General features: G+C 37.5%; 2 protein-coding genes across 3 annotated transcripts; both read left to right on the top strand.

Annotated features, from left to right (window-relative positions):
* Positions 1–4,559: 4,559 nt before the first annotated feature.
* On the top strand, positions 4,560–10,621 carry LOC145897277 (somatostatin receptor type 5-like). The gene is made up of 7 exons (XM_082985487.1): positions 4,560–4,837; positions 5,789–6,014; positions 7,331–7,543; positions 8,155–8,280; positions 8,803–8,907; positions 9,787–9,872; positions 10,343–10,621. The coding sequence occupies exons 1-7, from the start codon at positions 4,560–4,562 to the stop codon at positions 10,548–10,550; spliced, it is 1,242 nt and encodes a 413-aa protein (XP_082841613.1). The 3' UTR covers positions 10,551–10,621.
* A 2,060-nt stretch (positions 10,622–12,681) lies between these two features.
* On the top strand, positions 12,682–18,933 carry LOC145897286 (uncharacterized). 2 transcript variants are annotated; one of them, XM_082985512.1, is made up of 5 exons: positions 12,682–12,795; positions 17,140–17,238; positions 17,703–18,016; positions 18,131–18,212; positions 18,408–18,933. In XM_082985512.1, exons 1-5 carry the CDS (start codon positions 12,682–12,684, stop codon positions 18,477–18,479), a joined length of 681 nt encoding a protein of 226 aa, XP_082841638.1. In that variant the 3' UTR covers positions 18,480–18,933. The 2 variants fall into 2 exon arrangements, with proteins under 2 accessions (XP_082841638.1, XP_082841627.1); XM_082985501.1 differs by lacking the exon at positions 12,682–12,795 and adding an exon at positions 16,736–16,916.
* The last annotated feature ends 722 nt before the right edge of the window (positions 18,934–19,655 follow it).

Below are 19,655 nucleotides of genomic sequence, written 5' to 3' on the forward strand. Positions count from 1 at the left end.
ATTGACCCTATTAACCCCAGTCAAGCGGTAATTATGCTTGTTACGTAAGAGCAACATAATTGAACAATATTACGTTGCCTGTCAGATTTATTAGAAAATGTGGAACCAGGAAATAACGGAAAGTGTCCTAATTAGGCATTGGTTAGGTTCATTATATCAGGGTTTCTCAAACTGTTTGCCGTAAAGTGAGTTTAGGTGTGCCGCGAAACATTTCAAAAGAAATTATACCTCTGCAATGTTCGAAGCATCAGTAGCCCCGAATCAAAGCAATTCGTTCACTAGGGCCACCTGCTGCTGTTTCCTTTTAAATCTTGCATTGATTTAAAAGTTTGCCGCGAACGAATTAAGAGGATCCAAGTGTGCCGTGAGCCTAAAGTGTTTGAGATCATTATATGATCAAAATAAAATTAACGCTAATTTGCGTTTCATTTTATGTCGCTTTAAATATCGTTTGAACAAATTTTACGTGACACGAAACCACGTCACCCGCACCATGCCAATGGACAACCCATTACTTACTTCGTCTTGACTCGGGTACCACGTGCTAATGACTCATGGGCGACATACTATCAGCGGCTTAAGGCGACGGACCACATAAAATCGTCTTGGCGTAGTTGCCTCCAAATACCCAATTCGCCAGAAACACATTTTATGATTAAGATGACATTGTTGGCTTTTCTCTTTGGATGATTGCTAACGAGAACCACTGACCCTGAACATTTTAGGGCGTGCGATCGATTTGCTCACCTATTCAAAATTCTAGCCTTAATCAGAATATTAACACAGTAATATTACGAAGGTTTTTGTCGAATACCAGAGATGTAAAAAACACATGATCGTATAAGTCAGCTTGTTTCCACTGAAATAATTAAAACGGAAATACGAAAATGGCATTTCAGCAATTTATTGGTCTACGGCTTTTCGAAGATTTACACAGAGTTGCCGATATTTGGTCAAGTTTCTGACATCTCACTTTGTGGGTCTGATCGACATTGTGTTCATAAATCATGTAGCTTTACTGAACATCATACCTACAATGTGGCAGAGAAACCCAATAATAACCAAATGTTTCTGCACAGCTCTGGTGTTCATCATCAATGTAATGCAAGCCATTATACGTTTCAGAGCAGTGTGAGTATTGGCGTTTAATTTATCTTTTGGAATGTTTGATCTATATTTTGAAATCCGCTGCAAGTTATATCGTACTCCATGTTGCGCCATATGCGCTGCAAGTATCATTCATCACGATTTGTTGTTTTGTAGGCGTTTCTTTTGTTGGTGAACTCCGCCGTTTCGGCCGCAGGACTGACGTTTATACAAGGATTTAATACAGAACTGTAATTCCCTTTCACATTTTTCGAAACCTGAACTGACTGGCCGTTTTAATTATTTAGGTAAAAACTCGGCTGTGAATGTTAAATACGGAAAAAATAATTTTTCTGGTTTGTCGAGAACATACAACAATTTAGGCCAATTAAGCACGACGGTTGTTTCGAAACTTTTCAAAATTAAAGACTAACTGAACGACGGAAATTTGTATTAGCGGAGAAACTTCGGTGCGGATCAATTTTCCCGTTGGAATAACTAACTGTCTCGTTCATCAATAAGTTATACCCTTCTGCAGTCAATCAGCCACACGAAAGAGTTCAAGTCGATGGCGCTGCGCAGAACTGTCATGTTGGCTGTCAATTATGAGGGGTTGAGCCTTTATTGGCCCCAAACTGGCAAGCGGACTGCACTTGGGCCGGCTAATTCAAAGCAGTAGGCAATTACAAGAGGCAATTCCGCCATCATTAATCTTTCATCAGGACATTTCAGGCTCTCGACCGGCCGAAAAGATCCCATGGGATGGCGCCCGAATCAGTGTGATGTTTGCGTGGGATTACGCCATTGGTTGGTGGGCATTTAAACTTTTATTTTGAGAGTACACACCAAGAGTATTTTTGCCTGCACGCCAGTGTAAACAAAGACCTAGTGATCATTATGCAAAAACGAACCGAACGCTTGTTGTTGCTTAGAGTTTCTACCATATAACATATACACAGCAATCTATGCCAAGAATAGAGTTTTTAACAAGTTAGCGGTAGAACGAGATGGTTTAGCCATCAAAGTTTAGCCATCATTTCCTATCTGTTAAACGAAAGCAAGGCCTTTTTGTCCTTGAAAATATTATCAAGCACTGTGCAGAATTGTTTATGAAAGCTAAAGATAATAATACACAGGGTTAAAATGCAGTATCTTTGCTCTTAATACATTTGCGGTTAAAAGCACAAGTGTCAGGTAACAGACTCTAAATTACCTTTTATTTCATAACAATAATCCTCTTTTGGCGTTAAGCGGTTGCACAGGTCGAATATTATGAAACGGGGCAATCAGTAGGAACTTCATCTATTCCCCTGCACGGCTTATGACGGCGACGTATTGATTCAGAGATAGGAAAAAAGTTCACTGGATGGCATAATTAGGCTTTAGCTGGGTATATATACCACGTCCAGTCTGTTAAAACTGGTCCAATAGGGAATATTTCTTGGTGCCAAAGAATAAAACAATTTGTGTTAAAATTCTGCTGTAAAGGTTTTAGTGTTTACTCAGTAGTATAGAAAAAAAACAAAGCAATGATAAGAGATTCTAATAGTGGACCACTGGAGGCTTATTTTCACGATATTAAACAACAGAAGTGCGAACTTTGAAGGTATTTTGGCAATTTCTTGGTCTACCCATTTTCGAAGAGTTGCATATTTTCGTTCAAAGCATTAAAATCTAATTGGCATTCTGCTCATAACACACGCACCAATGTAATTTGCATTTACAGTATTGGTGGATAGTTTGGCTGTTGCCCTCTTAAGTGTCAACGGTTGAACCTTTTTCCCCAGGAGTGAGTATTGAACAGCAGGCTTTTAACACCAAACAGTACACTTAATTTGGGATTTATGCAAACGTGATAGCATAACTACCTCTATCTTCGTCAAATATTCCGAACCGAAACGACTTCTTAAATTAGTCTTAAATTATTAAGCTGGTTACATGGTATCACTATCCGTATAGTGAACGTATCGTTTTTCAGCTAACATACGTTCCGTATGAGTGAGTTATCTATGGGGTTATTTAGCATGGAACACTACTTAATATAATGGGTTTTGGGTAAAAGCTTCGACAGCTTTGGTTATTATACGCACAGGCAGGATTTATTGTAGCCATCTTGTGTTAAAAGCAAGATTCAAGTTATAGGCGTTTTCACGTGTGAGGACAGGGGTTTTCGTGCTTGAATAACGTGGTCTACATGTTTATGGTATTAGATTATCCGAAGGCCACTAGAAACTGCGGCTCTGTATATGATTGCCAAAAGATTTTTATTTGAGATATATGAACTTATAAAATCTACACATTGGTTTTGAGAATGAAAAAACTGGCCCATACTGTTGTAAACATTGTCATGTTTCATGTACGAAAAAAGTTTCGGCAAGAACTTATGCCATCATCAGTTTGAATGACGCGGTTGGTGTAGCTCCATCATTATATGGAGTCTTTTTATTCTCAGAATTATTGGCAAATCCGTTAATAGTGTTCCTGTACATAGGATGTTTTCTCTAACATTTATATGCGAGTTGCTTTGTCACAGCTGAGAAGTTCATGTCCACAGATAACCTAAAACTTTCAAGGTAACATTTTTTATAAACAGGGACTTAACCCGATTAAAGTAAAAATACACAGGTGACGCACTAAGCCGAACTAAATAACATGGAGTACAAAATGCCCGCAAATTAACCTTTACTTTGCAGTTGTGGTTTGAGCCAGTTCCGCCAATTCAAATTGTATTTCTGGTTACTGTGGGTTAAGGGGCGGGGATTAACTGCTTCTCTCAACAAGATTAGGCCTAATCTGTACGCAACGAAAAACAACCAATACAGTTTAAATTAAAAAAATAAATTAAAAAACCCTTAAGCCATAGAGGCAATGTTGCAAAAAGATTTCCATTATGATCTGAATCATCCCCTTAATGCTTTTACCTAAGGGCCATCATCCATGCGCAGGATGGGTGCGCGGTTTTTAGGCAACGTGATTGCAATAAAGACACTTAAGGCTCATTTCGAGCGTGCGCAGATTACTTGTAATTTTTTGAAAGGAATATCTGCTGAAGGTAAAGCCGGTCACTTTTGTTGGATTATGGGGCAAACTTGTCTTTAAAAGGTAACGCGTCTGAATTAGATAAAAAAGTAACTTGTGTTTGAAATAAACAACGTAGTTGCTTTGTTTTGTTCTCAAACTTCCAAGTTGCGCAGAAATTTAGTTACTTTAGATACGAAAGCTTTAGCGAGCCATGCAGCACGAATTAATGCTGTTTGAACGTTTGCTAGTTTTCAAAAGTAGTCGATGGTCAGTTTCAACAGCTGTACAAATTTGAATTTAAAGTGAATTTAATCCAAACGATGACACTTTCTTCATGTTATTTTGAAAACTACTCTAACAGTTTGTTTGTCTTGTGGTTATTCAGCTTCGTTTAAAACTGTGTTTAACCGAAAATAACCGAGATGAACTTTTCTGGCCAAAGTGACGTCAGTATGATGATGATGAACAACGTCACGCCTACCGCGAGTCCACTCCCACCCCCTGACGTCATCACAAATATTGTGGTGCCTTTAATTTATCTTTGCATATGCCCTGTTGGTCTTCTTGGCAATGCCTTCGTTCTGGGTATACTGATATATCAGGATCGGAGCCGAGTTCAAGGTAATACAAGATCTGTGACCAACATCCTTGTGATCAACTTAGCCATCGCCGACTTCATCTTTGTCGGGGCTTTGCCTTTCTGGGCCACGCAGCAGTTCCTACAGGGCAGGTACAGTAATTGGTTTACACGCACATTATAAAGGATTGACAAGCGTTTTTATTGACTTTCTTTTTTATGTAACAACTGACATAGTGGTATATGCACAACTTGTTTGCGTTCGGTGATGGTTGGGACCAGATAATTCGACTCCCTTAACAACCTTGATTATTCCTAATTTTTCAGTAATTACAACAACATCGCACAAATTAACCAACGGCAGCAGCTACAGTATATCACCACTACAATGGCAATTTTTTCATTTTCATTATACGAATTTTTAAGCCAATTTAGGTAATGACTCCACCGTAAGTAAAAAAAGGTATTCAGACGGACATGCACTATGCAAAAGTAGTTGCAGCATGTATTGTAAGTTGCTTGTCCCAAGAGTTTTTGCGGTGAATTGACTGTGATTTTAGTCGTAAATCATTCATGAGCGTTCGTCCGTTGACTCGTGTTATGCAGTCATTTGTTTGCCGGAATTGAAACAACCTTTAAAATCACACAAGCACATTCGCTGTGTTGAAAACAAGGATTGAATCTGAGATAAAACCGCAAAATGAGACTAATTTCGACTATTTTAAAAATATCGAATTAATTAATTATACGAAAGAAAGAAATATTAACAAGGATTTATTGAAACAAACTTAGATTTTTCGTTACGTTTTCCTGCATATGTCATATGATTTTTGGCGCCATTTTGTGTTACATTTTCTGGAACGTCTCCAAGTCATTTGATAACGTAGGAAACAATTTTGTTGCGAAAAAATATCGGACCAAACAATACCATTGATAAAATATAAATACGAAAACTACATGTATGCAGGTAGGCTATGTGAGAATGTACACAATTTGAAGCTGTCGTCTACGAACCATACTACTTCACGAATACATTTATTTATTCCATACTGGTGCTAAACGTCCCTTTACTTTAATAGGTGACTTGGCTGTATTTTTCAACAGGTGGGTTTTCGGTAACTTTGGATGCAAGTTCCTCAGCTTTGTCTCTCTCATCAATCTCTACGGGAGCGTCTTCTTTCTGGTTGCCATGGGAATCGACAGATACTTGGCTGTGGTGTTCGCAGTGCGAGTCCGAAACTACCGAACTCCTCAAAATGCCATGCGAGTGTGCGTCGGAATTTGGCTTTTTGCCAGTCTCATTGCATCCCAGGCATTGGCATTTCGCGAGGTTCGTTGTAGCAATTTTTATTAGAGTAATTTTGTTTCTTCGCAATAATTCGCATAGCAGCGACGATGACGCAGCAGAAGTTTTAAAATGGAAGCTTGTAGTCTTGCTGATTGTGAATGTCAGCACGTGTTGGGGGGCGCCAGAAAGTTGCGACCTACATACAAGTGTATCATTTGCTTAAAGCAAAAACTTAAGCATTTGTTTTGTTATGACGCATTTATGTCAATCACCCTTTTTCAAGTAGTTTTAGTTATTATCCACCTAGTCGCCCTAAAAGTATTAAAACGTCTGTCACAATTAGTCATATAACAAACATGCGTAATTTGATGAAAATAGAACGGAAAAATTAAGCACGAAAGCCATAAATACGCACGTTTGTATTTACTACGAAACTTAATAATAAACAAAAATCTTACAAATAAGCACGCCATGAGAACCATGTGTACCAGAAGATTGTAAAAGAATTGTTTCGCTTAAAAATTTTTGTATACATTATTGGCAACAGGTGAAAGAAAATACACGAAGATATTTCTTGAAAATGCTCAAACTTGACAGAAGCTTTAAGAAGTGAGATCGAAGTCAAGTTTGGCTCTCATAACGACATAGGCAAAATATATTTATTTAATTTCCTATCGCACCGTTCCGTTAAAACTGTATATGGGTCACGTCAAGCTTTTAAGTCTCGCTGCGTACACGATATTTAACTTGAATAATTCATGACCTGGTCATTGATCATTAAAATCAATGGTTGGGGCGGCAAAATGAGATTATCCCTGGCTGGTTGGATTGGCTGTAAACTGACACGACCGGCCCCTGCATAATTAATTCAAGGCCAATCAGATTAACAGCAAGAATGTTAAATCTCAATTACAGCCTGAGGTATTTCCAATAAAATTTGTTTAGCGTCACGACGCGTTGCTCACCTGACACCTCGGAGTTGTGCTTTAATTTACCAACTTGATGGACATTGATTAAGTCGTGTCAGTTTCTATATAGCATAGCCTTTTGGAGTTTTTTGTTTACATTCAACTTATTTACAAGTTTTCTGAAAAAATGTCTGATGAATAAATATTTACCAAATAACATTTAGCCCATAGAGCAAACCGGATGTTTACACCCTGTAGGGAACTTGACAAGTGTTGTATTTTTGTGAAGGTTTTTAGCAAAATGCCGATTCTTGATTCAAATCATTTAAACGGACGTAATAATAACATTGTACTAACTGTTAATTACTCCACACCAGACCATATTATGTAGATTTTTTCCAACGTATAAGAATATTTTAAAACAGTTGACAGAATATTTTCTCAACGCAGGTCCAGTCGGATGCCAACAACGTGTTGAAGTGCAGTTGGCATTTACCGGACGGCAAGGCATATTTGGACGCATACTTCGTTATTCGGACTGCTTTGGGATTCTTTCTACCGTTCCTGGTCATCGTCTACTGTTACATCTTCATCATACTTAGTCTTCGGAAGCGCTCCCGGAATGCCATCACCTCTACTCACATCACTAGCAAACAACATAAAGTAGGGATTGTTACGAAGTTTCTTCTCTCTTTACCTGTTTGGATGGCGGTTAAATTCTGGACACTTTTAATTCCAACTTCTGTACAAGAAACAGATGTTGTGAACAAGGAGCTTTGAGCACAATTTTTTATTCATATGTAGGTTGAGATAATTTTGAAGTTGCGAAAGAAATTAATATGCTTACGAAATCTAAATGTTTTTCGGGGTCGTCACTACGCCATTTTTCTCTGTCACTCCTCATCCCTTGGGAATTTGTAACTAGTGAATCGACATGTTTGGCTAGGTTGTGCCAACGAATCCTCCACAGTGTGTCGATAATTTTTTTAATAGTTGGAGTCAACGTTTAAATTTGTATTATATTCATTTCGGTTTGTACAAGATTAACGTTTCTGCAACTAACAAAGCCGTATAGACCGTCAGTTTCCGTTTTAAATTCTTGTTAAAATATTTCGTACATTATTACTTCAACATTTTTGTTCCAAACATATTTGGTATGTTGAAGACATATCGTCACATTGATTAGCTGTCTGTTTTGTGGGTGAATGGAATGAACGCTGATGGAAATACCAACAAAAATACGCTGTCTGTGTTCTGAGTGCATTATTTTTCAGGTGACTCGGCTTATCCTGTGTGTGATCAGTTTGTTTGTGATCTGTTGGCTTCCCAATCATATTGTGACCCTCATGTTGGCTGTCAACCTGAACGATCCGGCTGAACGAAAACGACTTCATATCGACGTAAGTGTTTTGAGCCCAACTCCCACTTACTGTTTCATAAATTAAATATATCGCTCATCATAGGATGGTGCAAAAAATGTGGATTATTTTCTCTATTTTTCCAAAAGTTTGACCATTCTCTTAACCAGATAATTTTTGATAAGTATTGCTGTTATTTCTTTAATATTTTTGCATGTTCAATTCTGACATTTTTTTTCGTTTATTAGTTTTATTTTATCAATTAAATCTTCAATTTTTAAAACCGGTTATATATCGTGAGTCGTAACTATTTCCAAACGAGTATCGAATTTCCACACACTCACCGTGAAAAAAAATTAATTTTTATTATGTGAGCAGCAGACAGATCGTCACTGTTTCGACCTATTGGGTCTCATCAGTACAGCTTGATGTGACTCTTATTTGCTTATATGTGCGTGGTCTCTGCGCCAATCTATCACAAATTATTTCCTCCAGCAAATAATAATTTAACTATGGAACATAATTACAGCTTTATTAGCTTGTGTTTTTTTTTTCTATTGGCAGACTGCCAATCTTATATCGACATGCTTGGCTTACTGCAACTCTAGTATTAATCCAATAGTGTACGCGTTCATGAAGGAGGACGTACGACAGCAGGGAGTGACGTTGGTGAGTGGCAGTTATTAGGTTTAGACGTGACTGCTGATGGTAGATCGTTGATAATGACAATAGTCATATATAATTTTGCGGCCATTCCCTCGAAGTATTGATTTTCAAATGTTCTGTGTATGGGGATTTGTTTTGCAAACAGGGAAAGCGTGTAAAAGTGCAAATGTCTAATTGGCATTTTGGGTTATTACACAAGACATCACATTTAAAATTTTTGAAGCCGTTTATACCTACATAGTTTAATAGCTTTGTTGGTAAAGATACCAGATATATATGACCATCAAGTGGATGTTATCAATGATAGATTAAGTATAATTTACACATGCTTAAAATCTACAAGACTGCGGTAATCAGCGAATTTCTCATGTTTGGTGTTTTTGTCGTACAAGCTAAAACAAAATTGCAGCCTATTCGTGATTTGCAAACAAACGAAACACAAACGAATTTTAACAAACGTAATTTCACTTTTCTCCCGTCACCGCTTGTCAATGTGTGGTTATTGATTTAATTAATTTTTTAAAACCCGAGGTGGCGAAGCGGGTTTGGTTTCCCGCAGAACACATTAGTCGCACCGCAAACTTTAGGCTTATCATATTGATAATATTGCGAAACAACCAAGGTCGAAAATGAAAGGAAAGTGGAAATGCATGCAAGTTTGCGACCTTTGAACTTTTGTTTGCAAAGTTTTTTCGTTTGCGTTGTTGCAACAGTTTAAGACTTGCAACACGTTCCTTAAAGTATTTAGAAGATAAATCGTGAATGAATATGGATTAATTTTGCACCAATAGGTCTAGGCTTTCAAATAATCAAACAAATCAAGAAAACGTTTAATCGTAAGACGATTGAAATAATAAAATCACTTCTCTATGTTATAATCAGATAAGAAAGTGCTGTGGCTTGCCAGACCCCAACGTCCACATGCCGATTTCAGCCCGAGCTCAACCGTCAGGTGGGGCTCAAGGGCGGTAAGTATTTTAACATTGATTGTGTCACCACAACTTCTTCTAAGGTACAAGGGAATTAACAGCTTGTTTTGCCAGGAGTGCAAATTGTGCAACGTTCATTACAGGGTGGGCAAATGTTTGGACTCGCGGTCCAGAAATTAGCAAAAATTTGATAGTCGGGCGAAACTAAAAGTGGACAAAGAGGTGTTTGCACTTCAGTTTATGCGTTAACCTATTTATAATAACGTTTAAAGTACTGTTACAAAAAAAGGAAAAATATGTACAGTATAAACAATTTTCTTAAGTGACATTATCCTGGCGGGCCAGATTGAAACGCATAACAGGACAGATTTGAACCGCGGACAACATATGTCTGGTTTTAACACAAACAACAACTTTTTTTGGCGTTGTTTAGTTGCTTTTAAAACCTTCATTTCAGTTTCTAAACCCAAGTTTCTTTGCCTTTCCTATCATAAGAAAGTTTTTCGCAGAAAAGGTATTGCTTACAAAGCGGGCAAAGCGGATGGTCTGCAGCTACCTGATGCCCAGGGCACCAGCCTTACTTGCCTTGCCAGCACTCCCGACGGTACGCCCTGCTCCTCTAGCAACAGCGGATACGCAGACGGAGGTGTACCACCACAGCCACATGTTGAAACCCTTGTGGTGACGGGCGACGACCGGGGAGAGTCCCTGCTTTAAAACTCGTACAAATGTACAGATGAGACAATATGAAACGAGACTGTGATAGATATGACGTCATCATTGCAAGTTTCGTGGACTTGATTTTAAGGAAGATTGTTATGAATTCACTACTGCGCCGTGTTTACTTCTAATGTTGTCTTTGCTCTGTCTGTCAGATGGTATCGACTCGTAAACATTCCAACGTAATTTGTGCATTGTTTACTTGTGTGATCGACTACGACTGAAAGCGAGTTATTACAGTATAGTGGTTCCCAAATATTTAGATACATCACCGATAGATCAATCTAGAAGATTTTTTCGTAATTTTATTCATTAACTAGAAATTAAACGAGGCGACCAGAACTTATAAATATGTGGCAATTTTCAGTAGCAGAAGGGTAACGTGTCCTGCTATTTATCGCTTGAAAACACAAAACGACGCAACGGGCCGAACCGACTCAAAGTTTGGGAAGAATTACGCCTAGTCCAGACAGGATTGGATAAACGATTAAGCCAAATAATCACGTGCATAGGGCAACCACGCCAAGAAGCGGACCAGAAATTTTTGTTTGATGAATAAATCTTACTTTGGTTTGTTGCTGATGCGAAAAAGAACTGTTCTAGCAGCGTTACAGTTTCATGCGACGTCTCATAAAAAATTTTGAAACCATGAGAGAAGATATTTGCAATCATTTCTGAGTAAGCAAAAATATATTCAATCAACGCCACTATTCAAGTTAAATCATTTAACCCACAGGTGCAAAAATAATTGTAATCTAATTGAACAAACAGTAATTGTTGCGCAATTGGAAATTGTTTGGGAATAATTGTAATTAAAGTAGCAATGTTTTTATTCACTTCTTTTTTGTTATATTTAGATCTCTGCCATAGTGGTATATATCTTGCTGTCATTATAAAAAGCATAAATGTTAATTGCCTGCTTTGACGAAAGATTGGGATTTGAGTTAAAGTGCGTCGTGAGTTTGGCACAAAAAAAGGGAAATTTCAATAAATAATATTTAACAATAACCACACACCCCTGGGTCTTATGTTACTGCAATATAGGTAGCCTTGTTTCAACTGGTCCCACGCCATCCCATCGATTGTATATTTTGTTGCGGATTTTCGTTAAATGCCGGACTAATTATTGAGAATGACGCAGAAATATTTAAAGCTACCGCGTGGTAAAGGCTGATTCCCACTGGCTAACGATACGACAACGATTGGGAAATACCCGCGCCTCGCCCGATTTCGCAAACCGTCTCTGATACGACGCTGCGATGGCGCATGCACACTGGTACGTTCGTACGCTACGCAAGTGCTTCGGTGTGTTTTGTGTATAGTTCCAGTAAAGTTAAAAGTTCGCGTGCAAACCTTCAAAGCATCTTGTTTATGGAGAAATAATTGATAGAGCTCCAAAACCACAATGTTGATGCATTCAAAATTTATTCACGCTTTCAAAACACATGATCAACAATATGAAAGAATTGTAAATGATTTGCTGCTATTATTTTCACAAAACTTAATTTGTTGTTTTTTGAATATGTGGGTCCTTACAGAACATGCATTTTGTGAAAAACAACCCAATTACAAGCCTAGTAAGTAGGTCACTTCATTACCAACTGCTTGAAATACAATCTGTTGTTTTTTTCTCTTCTGTAAACAATAAATTTGTCAATTTTATTAAGAACTGAAGATGTTACCAGGAATACATATAAATATCTGACAATATTAAATGCTTAAGCATCAAGTACAATTCAAATTATAGGTATTCTGCTAGCAATCACTGTTCCATAAGATAATTTATCTTTTTAAATTGTCAAAATATTTAAAAATATATATTTTTTTGAGTTTAATTAACTGCGATGCTTATGCATTTATTGTGGATGATGAGGAAATTAAATGAATTGAATCGTTTCTTCGAGTTCTAAAACGCATGTCCAGTGGACAAACAGTTTTTTGTTGTGAAAGTTTGTGCCAGAATATTACTCAACAATAAAGCTGGTTATGGTTGGTTGAACACACATGTCACCATGACGAAACACATTTGCTCTCTCGGTGGCTCAACAGCTGATCGACCTCTTCCAAACAGATCTGTACGATTTTTACTTGTGATACGATTTTTACTTGTGTAAGGAATTACACCAACATGTCCGCTGGTGTTTCTGATAACGAGGTCTGCAACTTCGCTTATGATGGCCAATTAGCTTTGTTGACTCATCGACTAAAGGAAAATCCAAGTTTGGCTCATGTTACTGACCAGGTTTGTGGTATAACAATTTGGTTTCAATGTTTCAAAACAATTGACCCATTGATGGTGACCTTTACTTTTTTTTATTCACACTTTAAGTTGTGTTTGTCTATTTTGTGTGTGAGAAGTATATTTTTTATTTTTTCCAACTGTGGTTGCTAAATAGATGAATATGTCATGATGTCGTACTGATAATTTCAACATATTTCATGTGAATGCATTTTTATTTTATAGACTGATCGCACTCCGACTTCATATCGACGTAAGTGTTTTGAGCCCAACTCCCACTTACTGCTTTATAAATTAAATATATCGCTCATCATAGGATGGTGCAAAAAATGTGGATTATTTTCTCTATTTTTCCAAAAGTTTGACCATTCTCTTAACCAGATAATTTTTATTGCTGTTATTTCTTTAATATTTTTGCATGTTCAATTCTGACATTTTTTTCGTTTATTGGTTTTCTTTTATCAATTAAATCTTTAATTTTTAAAACCGGTTATATATCGTGAGTCGTAAGTATTTCCAAACAATATAATCGAGTATCGAATTTCCACACACTCACCGTGAAAAAAAATATTTTTTTATTATGTGAGCAGCAGACAGATCGTCACTGTTTCGACCTATTGGGTCTCATCAGTGCCGCTTGATGTGACTCTTATTTGCTTATATGTGCGTGGTCTCTGCGCCAATCTACCACAAATTATTTCCTCCAGCAAATAATAATTTAACTATGGAACATAATTACGGCTTTATTAGCTTGTGTTTTTTTTTCTATTGGCAGACTGCCAACCTTATATCGACATGCTTGGCTTACTGCAACTCTAGCATTAATCCAATAGTGTACGCGTTCATGAAGGAGGACGTACGGCAGCAGGGAGTGACGTTGGTGAGTGGCAGTTATTAGGTTTAGACGTGACTGCTGATGGTAGATCGTTGATAATGACAATAGTCGTATATAATTTTGCGGACATTTCCTCGAAGTATTGATTTCCAAGTGTTCTTTGTATGGGGATTGGTTTTGCAAACAGGGAAAGCGTGTAAAAGTGCAAATGTCTAATTGGCATTTTAGGTTATTACACAAGACATCACATTTAAAATTTTTGATGCCGTTTATACCTACAAAGTTTAATAGATTTGTTGGTAAATATACCAGATATATAGGTAACAATATAAACATCAAGTGGATGTTATCAATGACAGATTAAGTATAATTTACACATTCTTAAAATCTACGAGACGGCGGTAATCAGCGAATTTCTCATGTTTGGTGTTTTTGTCGTACAGGCTAACACAAAATTGCAGCGAATTTGTGATTTGCAGACAAACGAAACACAAACGAATTTTAACAAACGTATTTTCACTTTTCTCCCGTCACCGCTTGTCAATGTGTGGTTATTGATTAAATTAATTTTTTAAAACCCGAGGTGGCGAAGCGGGTTTGGTTTTCCGCAGAACACATTAGTTGCACCGCAAACTTTAGACTTATCATATTGATAATATTGCGAAACAACCAAGGTCGAAAATGAAAGGAAAGTGAAAATGAATGCAAGTTTGCGACCTTTGAACTTTTGTTTGCAAAGTTTTTTCGTTTGCGTTGTTGCAACAGTTTAAGACTTGCAACACGTTCCTTAAAGTATTTAGAAGATAAATCGTGAATGAATATGGATTAATTTTGCACCAATAGGTCTAGGCTTTTAAATAATCAAACAAATCAAGAAAACGTTTAATCGTAAGACGATTGAAAATAATAAAATCACTTTTTTATGTTATAATCAGATAAGAAAGTGCTGTGGCCTGCCAGACCCCAATGTCCACATGCCGATTTCAGCCCGAGCTCAACCGTCAGGTGGGGCTCAAGAGCGGTAAGTATTTTAATATTGTTTGTGTCACCACAACTTCTTCCAAGGTACAAGGGAATTAATAGCTTGTTTTGCCACGAGTGCAAATTGTGCAACGTTCATTACATGGGTGGGCAAATGTATGGACTCGCGGTCCAGAAATTAGCAAAAATTTGACAGTCGGGCAAAACTAAAAGTGGACAAAGAGGTGTTTGCACTTCAGTTTATGCACTAACCTATTTATAATAACGTTTAAAGTACTGTTACAAAAAAGGGAAAAATATGTACAGTATAAACAATTTTATTAAGTGACACTATCCTGGCGGGCCAGATTGAAACGCATAACAGGACAGATTTGAACCGCGGGCAGCATATGTCTGGTATAATAACACAAACAACAACATTTTTGGCGTTGTTTAGTTGCTCTTAAGACCTTCATTTCAGTTTCTAAACCCAAGTTTCTTTGCCTTTCCTATCATAAGAAAGTTTTTCACAGAAAAGGTATTGCTTACAAAGCGGGCAAAGCGGATGGTCTGCAGCTACCTGATGCCCAGGGCACCAGCCTTACGTGCCTTGCCAGCACTCCCGACGGTTCGCCCTGCTCCTCCAGCAACAGCGGATACGCAGACGGAGGTAAACCACCACAGCCACATGTTGAAACCCTTGTGGTGACGGGCGACGACCGGGGAGAGTCCCTGCTTTGAAACTCATACAAAGATGTACAGATGGGACAATATGAAACGAGGCTGTGATAGATATGACGTCATCATTGCAAGTTTCGTGGACTTGATTTTAAGGAAGATTGTTATGAATTCACTACTGCGCAGTGTTTACTTCTAATGTTGTCTTTGCTCTGTCTGTCAGATGGTATCGGTTCGTGATCATTCCAACGTAATTTGTGCATTGTTTACTTGTGTGATCGACCACGACTGGAAGCGAGTTATTACAGTATAGTGGTTCCCAAATATTTAGATACATCACCGATAGATCAATCTAGAAGATTTTTTCGTAATTTTATTCATTAACTAGAAATTAAACGAGGCGACCAGAACTTATAAATATGTGGCAATTTTCAGTAGCAGAAGGGTAACGTGTCCTGCTATTTATCGCTTGAAAACACAAAACGACGCAACGGGCCGAACCGACTCAAAGTTTGGGAAGAATTACGCCTAGTCCAGACAGGATTGGATAAACGATTAAGCCAAATAATCACGTGCCAAGGGCAACCACGCCAAGAAGGGGACCAGAAATTTTTGTTTGATGAATAAATCTTACTTTGGTTTGTTGCAAAAATGCGAAAAAGAACTGTTCTAGCAGCGTTACAGTTTCATGCGACGTCACATAAAAAATTTTGAAACCATGAGAGAAGATATTTGCAATCATTCCTGAGTAAGCAAAAATATATTCAATCAACGCCACTATTCAAGTTAAATCATTTAACCCACAGGTGCAAAAATAATTGTAATCTAATTGAACAAACAGTAATTGTTGCGCAATTGGAAATTGTTTGGGAATAATTGTAATTAAAGTAGCAATGTTTTTATTCACTTCATTTTTGTTATATTTTGTGGATCTCTGCGATAGTGGTATATATCTTGCTGTCATTATAAAAAGCATAAATGTTAATTGCCTGCTTTGACGAAAGATTGGGATTTGAGTTAAAGTGCGTCGTGAGTTTGGCACAAAAAAAGGGAAATTTCAATAAATAGTATTTAACAATAACCACACACCCCTGGGTCTTATGTTACTGCAATATAGGTAGCCTTGTTTCAACAATAACCACACACGCCATCCCATCGATTGTATATTTTGCTGCGGATTTTCGTTAAATGCCGGACTCAATATTGAGAATGACGCCGAAATATTTAAAGCAACCGCGTGGTAAGGCAGGATAGCCTTGACTGCGATGCTTGTGCATTTATTGTGGATGATGAGGAAACGAAATGAATTGAATCGTTTCTTCGATTTCTAAAACGCATATCCAGTGGACAAACAGTTTTTTGTTGTGAAAGTTTGTGCCAGAAAATTACTCAACAATAAAGCTGGTTATGGTTGGTTGAACACACATGTCACCATGACGAAACAAATTTGCTCTCTCGGTGGCTCAGCAGCTGATCGACCTCTTCCAAACAGATCTGTACGATTTTTACTTGTGATTGTGTAAGGAATTACACCAACATGTCCGCTGGTGTTTCTGATAACGAGGTCTGCAACTTCGCTTATGATGGCCAAGTAGCTTTGTTGACTCATCGACTAAAGGAAAATCCAAGTTTGGCTCATGTTACTGACCAGGTTTGTGGTATAGCAATTTGGTTTCAATGTTTCAAAACAATTGACCCATTGATGGTGACCTTTACTTTTTTTTTATTCACACTTTAAGTTGTGTTTGTCTATTTTTTGTGTGAAAAGTATATTTTTTGTTTTTCCCAACTGTGGTTGCTTGATAGATGACCATGTCATGATGTCGTACTGATAATTTCAACATATTTCATGTGAATGCATTTTTATTTTATAGACTGATCGCACTCCATTGCATTGGGCAGCATCAAATGGGCAACGGGAAACAGTTGACTTGTTGTTGGACAACAATGCCAGTGTTAACTGCCAAGACAGTGTAAGTTTAAACTGTAAAACTAAACTTATTTTTTGCGAGTCTGTTGCATGGTACATAGATTGTAACAAGTTTATGAAATCTTTGGTAAATCCTATTTTTTAACAAAGGATTTCATAACCCTCTTATCAACATTGCCCACTGCAATACTGCACAGAATTCACTATATCCAATATATTTCTCACCTTAATACCAGTGTTTCCCAAATCTGTGACCCTTCTTGTTTGATGTTCATCTAATTTTAGATATTTATTGAACAGCAATATTTTTGAAGCAATGGAGAGACTTCATTGGCCTATGTATGTTGACCTAGCATACTTGTCTGCATGTGTAGTGTGTACTTTGTTTAAAAATGCTACACTCTTTGCATCCCTTGAAATTCATGTGACCCCTAATTTTGGTAGCCCTGCATTAGAGGACTATCATTTGGTTTTGAGTAATAAACTGATTACCTAAATTTATTTTAGACTGGTTGGACACCACTGCATATAGCTGCATCGACGGGAAATGAAACGATATTCTTTGCAATTCTTTCAAGAGGGGCTGAGATAAATTCCCAAACCAATTCTGGACAATCTTCCCTACACTATGCTGCCTCGCGAAACCGCATAGAAGCAGCAAAGGGCCTTCTGGCACGGGGTGCTGACCCAGATGTTGTTGACAATTATAATGCAACAGCCCTACATCGTGCTGCATCGAAGGGAAACACAAAAATTGTACAGCTGTTGATTGTACATCACGCTAATTTAAATGTGCAGGACTCTGAAGGGAATACACCTCTGTAAGTGGTTTATATCACATAAATCTTTATGCATTTGCGAAACAATCGGTGTAGTAGTGTGGTGGTAAAATTTGTTGAGAATTGCAGTCATTTACAAAGCTCTTTTGCGAACAGACATCTTGCTTGTGATGAAGGAAGGGTGGCTGAAGCCAGATTACTTATTGAAGCGGGGGCTGATACCACATTCAGAAACAAAGTAGGAACATGTTTTTGTGTTATGTGTAATTAGTAATAACAACTACTCTTGCTACATAAGTATTTGGTGGTAATGTTAACGTATTTAAGGCCTAAAAACCGTTTTCAAAACTATTTTTATTATTGAAGCTGATTCACCAATATATATATACATATATATATATATACATAACCAAACGTTTGTGCTTCTATGTAGGATGGACATACAGCAATTCGATTAGCAACAGAGACTATGAAAAAACAACTCCAGTTGTGTAAAGGTGGATAAATTCACATGCTTGCCAGTACCACTGTGAACATCTCAGACTGCCAAACAAAACATGTTGTCAAGTACCTCTATAGATTCAACAAAAGGCTGTATTCCCAAATACATGACTCTGCCCTTGTTGTTAAAGTTCCAGCTAGTGTAGTTTGGAAACATTGGAACTATTTTGAACACAACCTTGCCAACCGATAACCTATAGCCCTATGCTGTTATTTGTATTGCCGACTTGGGTTACAAGTCTACAGAAGTGGTTTGTTATAACTATTTTTTCAGACTCTGTTCATTATACCTTTTTTATGTTGTGATTGTTGCTAAACCCGCTAAATTAGGGTAAGAAAATGCGGTTTTGGGGTACATCTAATGTTTAATAAATTGGTAATGTTTCTTTCACTTGGCTTTTTTGTGTATGCGTCAGGATAGTGTTACGCGTTTCCAAATAAAATACAAGAATACGTTGACTTTGCGCCATTGTTATATCAAGCACAATAACATACCATTCGCATAGTTAGTGGATCGCGCTGTAATAATGTTACCGCGAAGTTATTGTTGTTCCATTATGTCGTAACAATGGATCAATACAGCGCTCAATGGAGTTGTGTTGAAAGCGTTTATTATAGCTCTGTGCGTAGTGTTCCTATACTCCATCTCATTTGTCGGTGGTGTAAAGAAGTCCGAGCAAACAAATTGGTGTTTTTCAAGTAAAATTTTACCAACCACAAAACAAGCCTTCAGTCCATTTCATTTACTCTCAAAATGTAAGCCAGAAGGTTTGGCTAAAATTTTTAAAGCGGACAAATTATACCATGACTTTAAAGCTTAAAAAAACTAGAAATCATACACTCATGCATATACGACCCGTTCCTTGAAAATCACGACCTAAACCAGGTTCAACGGTAACACTTCAGCATAACTCATTCGTAACGAGTAGGCTATAGGCGGTTCCTAGCAACTTGGAAGTGGTACGCCATTTCACGCTGGGAACCATTGGTTTATTGAAATAAATGTTTATTAGATCGTATCAACAAGCAAAATGTCCAACCATACGTTATGTGAAAAAAAAACTGCTGTATGGTTCTTCAATGCAGAATCTCCAGCCAATGACAAAACTTAGGTAAATGTATTAAAATGGGTCGTTATTTGGTCGTGGTTATTTCGCATTCAGTGAACTATTTTCTCGTT

The sequence above is a fragment of the Ascidia mentula genome, chromosome 1, assembly GCF_947561715.1.
Source record: "Ascidia mentula chromosome 1, kaAscMent1.1, whole genome shotgun sequence".
NCBI lineage: Eukaryota > Metazoa > Chordata > Ascidiacea > Phlebobranchia > Ascidiidae > Ascidia > Ascidia mentula.

What these genes read in the sequence shown, in the direction of transcription:
- LOC145897286 (XM_082985512.1), top strand. Translation starts at nt 12,682, where the DNA reads ATGTCCGCTGGTGTTTCTGATAACGAGGTCTGCAACTTCGCTTATGAT. An exon ending in TGGCTCATGTTACTGACCAG is followed by an intron (nt 12,796 to 17,139) that starts GTTTGTGGTATA and finishes TTTATTTTATAG; the next exon opens with ACTGATCGCACTCCATTGCA. An exon ending in GTGTTAACTGCCAAGACAGT is followed by an intron (nt 17,239 to 17,702) that starts GTAAGTTTAAAC and finishes AATTTATTTTAG; the next exon opens with ACTGGTTGGACACCACTGCA.
- LOC145897277 (XM_082985487.1), top strand. Translation starts at nt 4,560, where the DNA reads ATGATGATGATGAACAACGTCACGCCTACCGCGAGTCCACTCCCACCC. An exon ending in AGGCATTGGCATTTCGCGAG is followed by an intron (nt 6,015 to 7,330) that starts GTTCGTTGTAGC and finishes TTCTCAACGCAG; the next exon opens with GTCCAGTCGGATGCCAACAA. An exon ending in GACAGCAGGGAGTGACGTTG is followed by an intron (nt 8,908 to 9,786) that starts GTGAGTGGCAGT and finishes TGTTATAATCAG; the next exon opens with ATAAGAAAGTGCTGTGGCTT.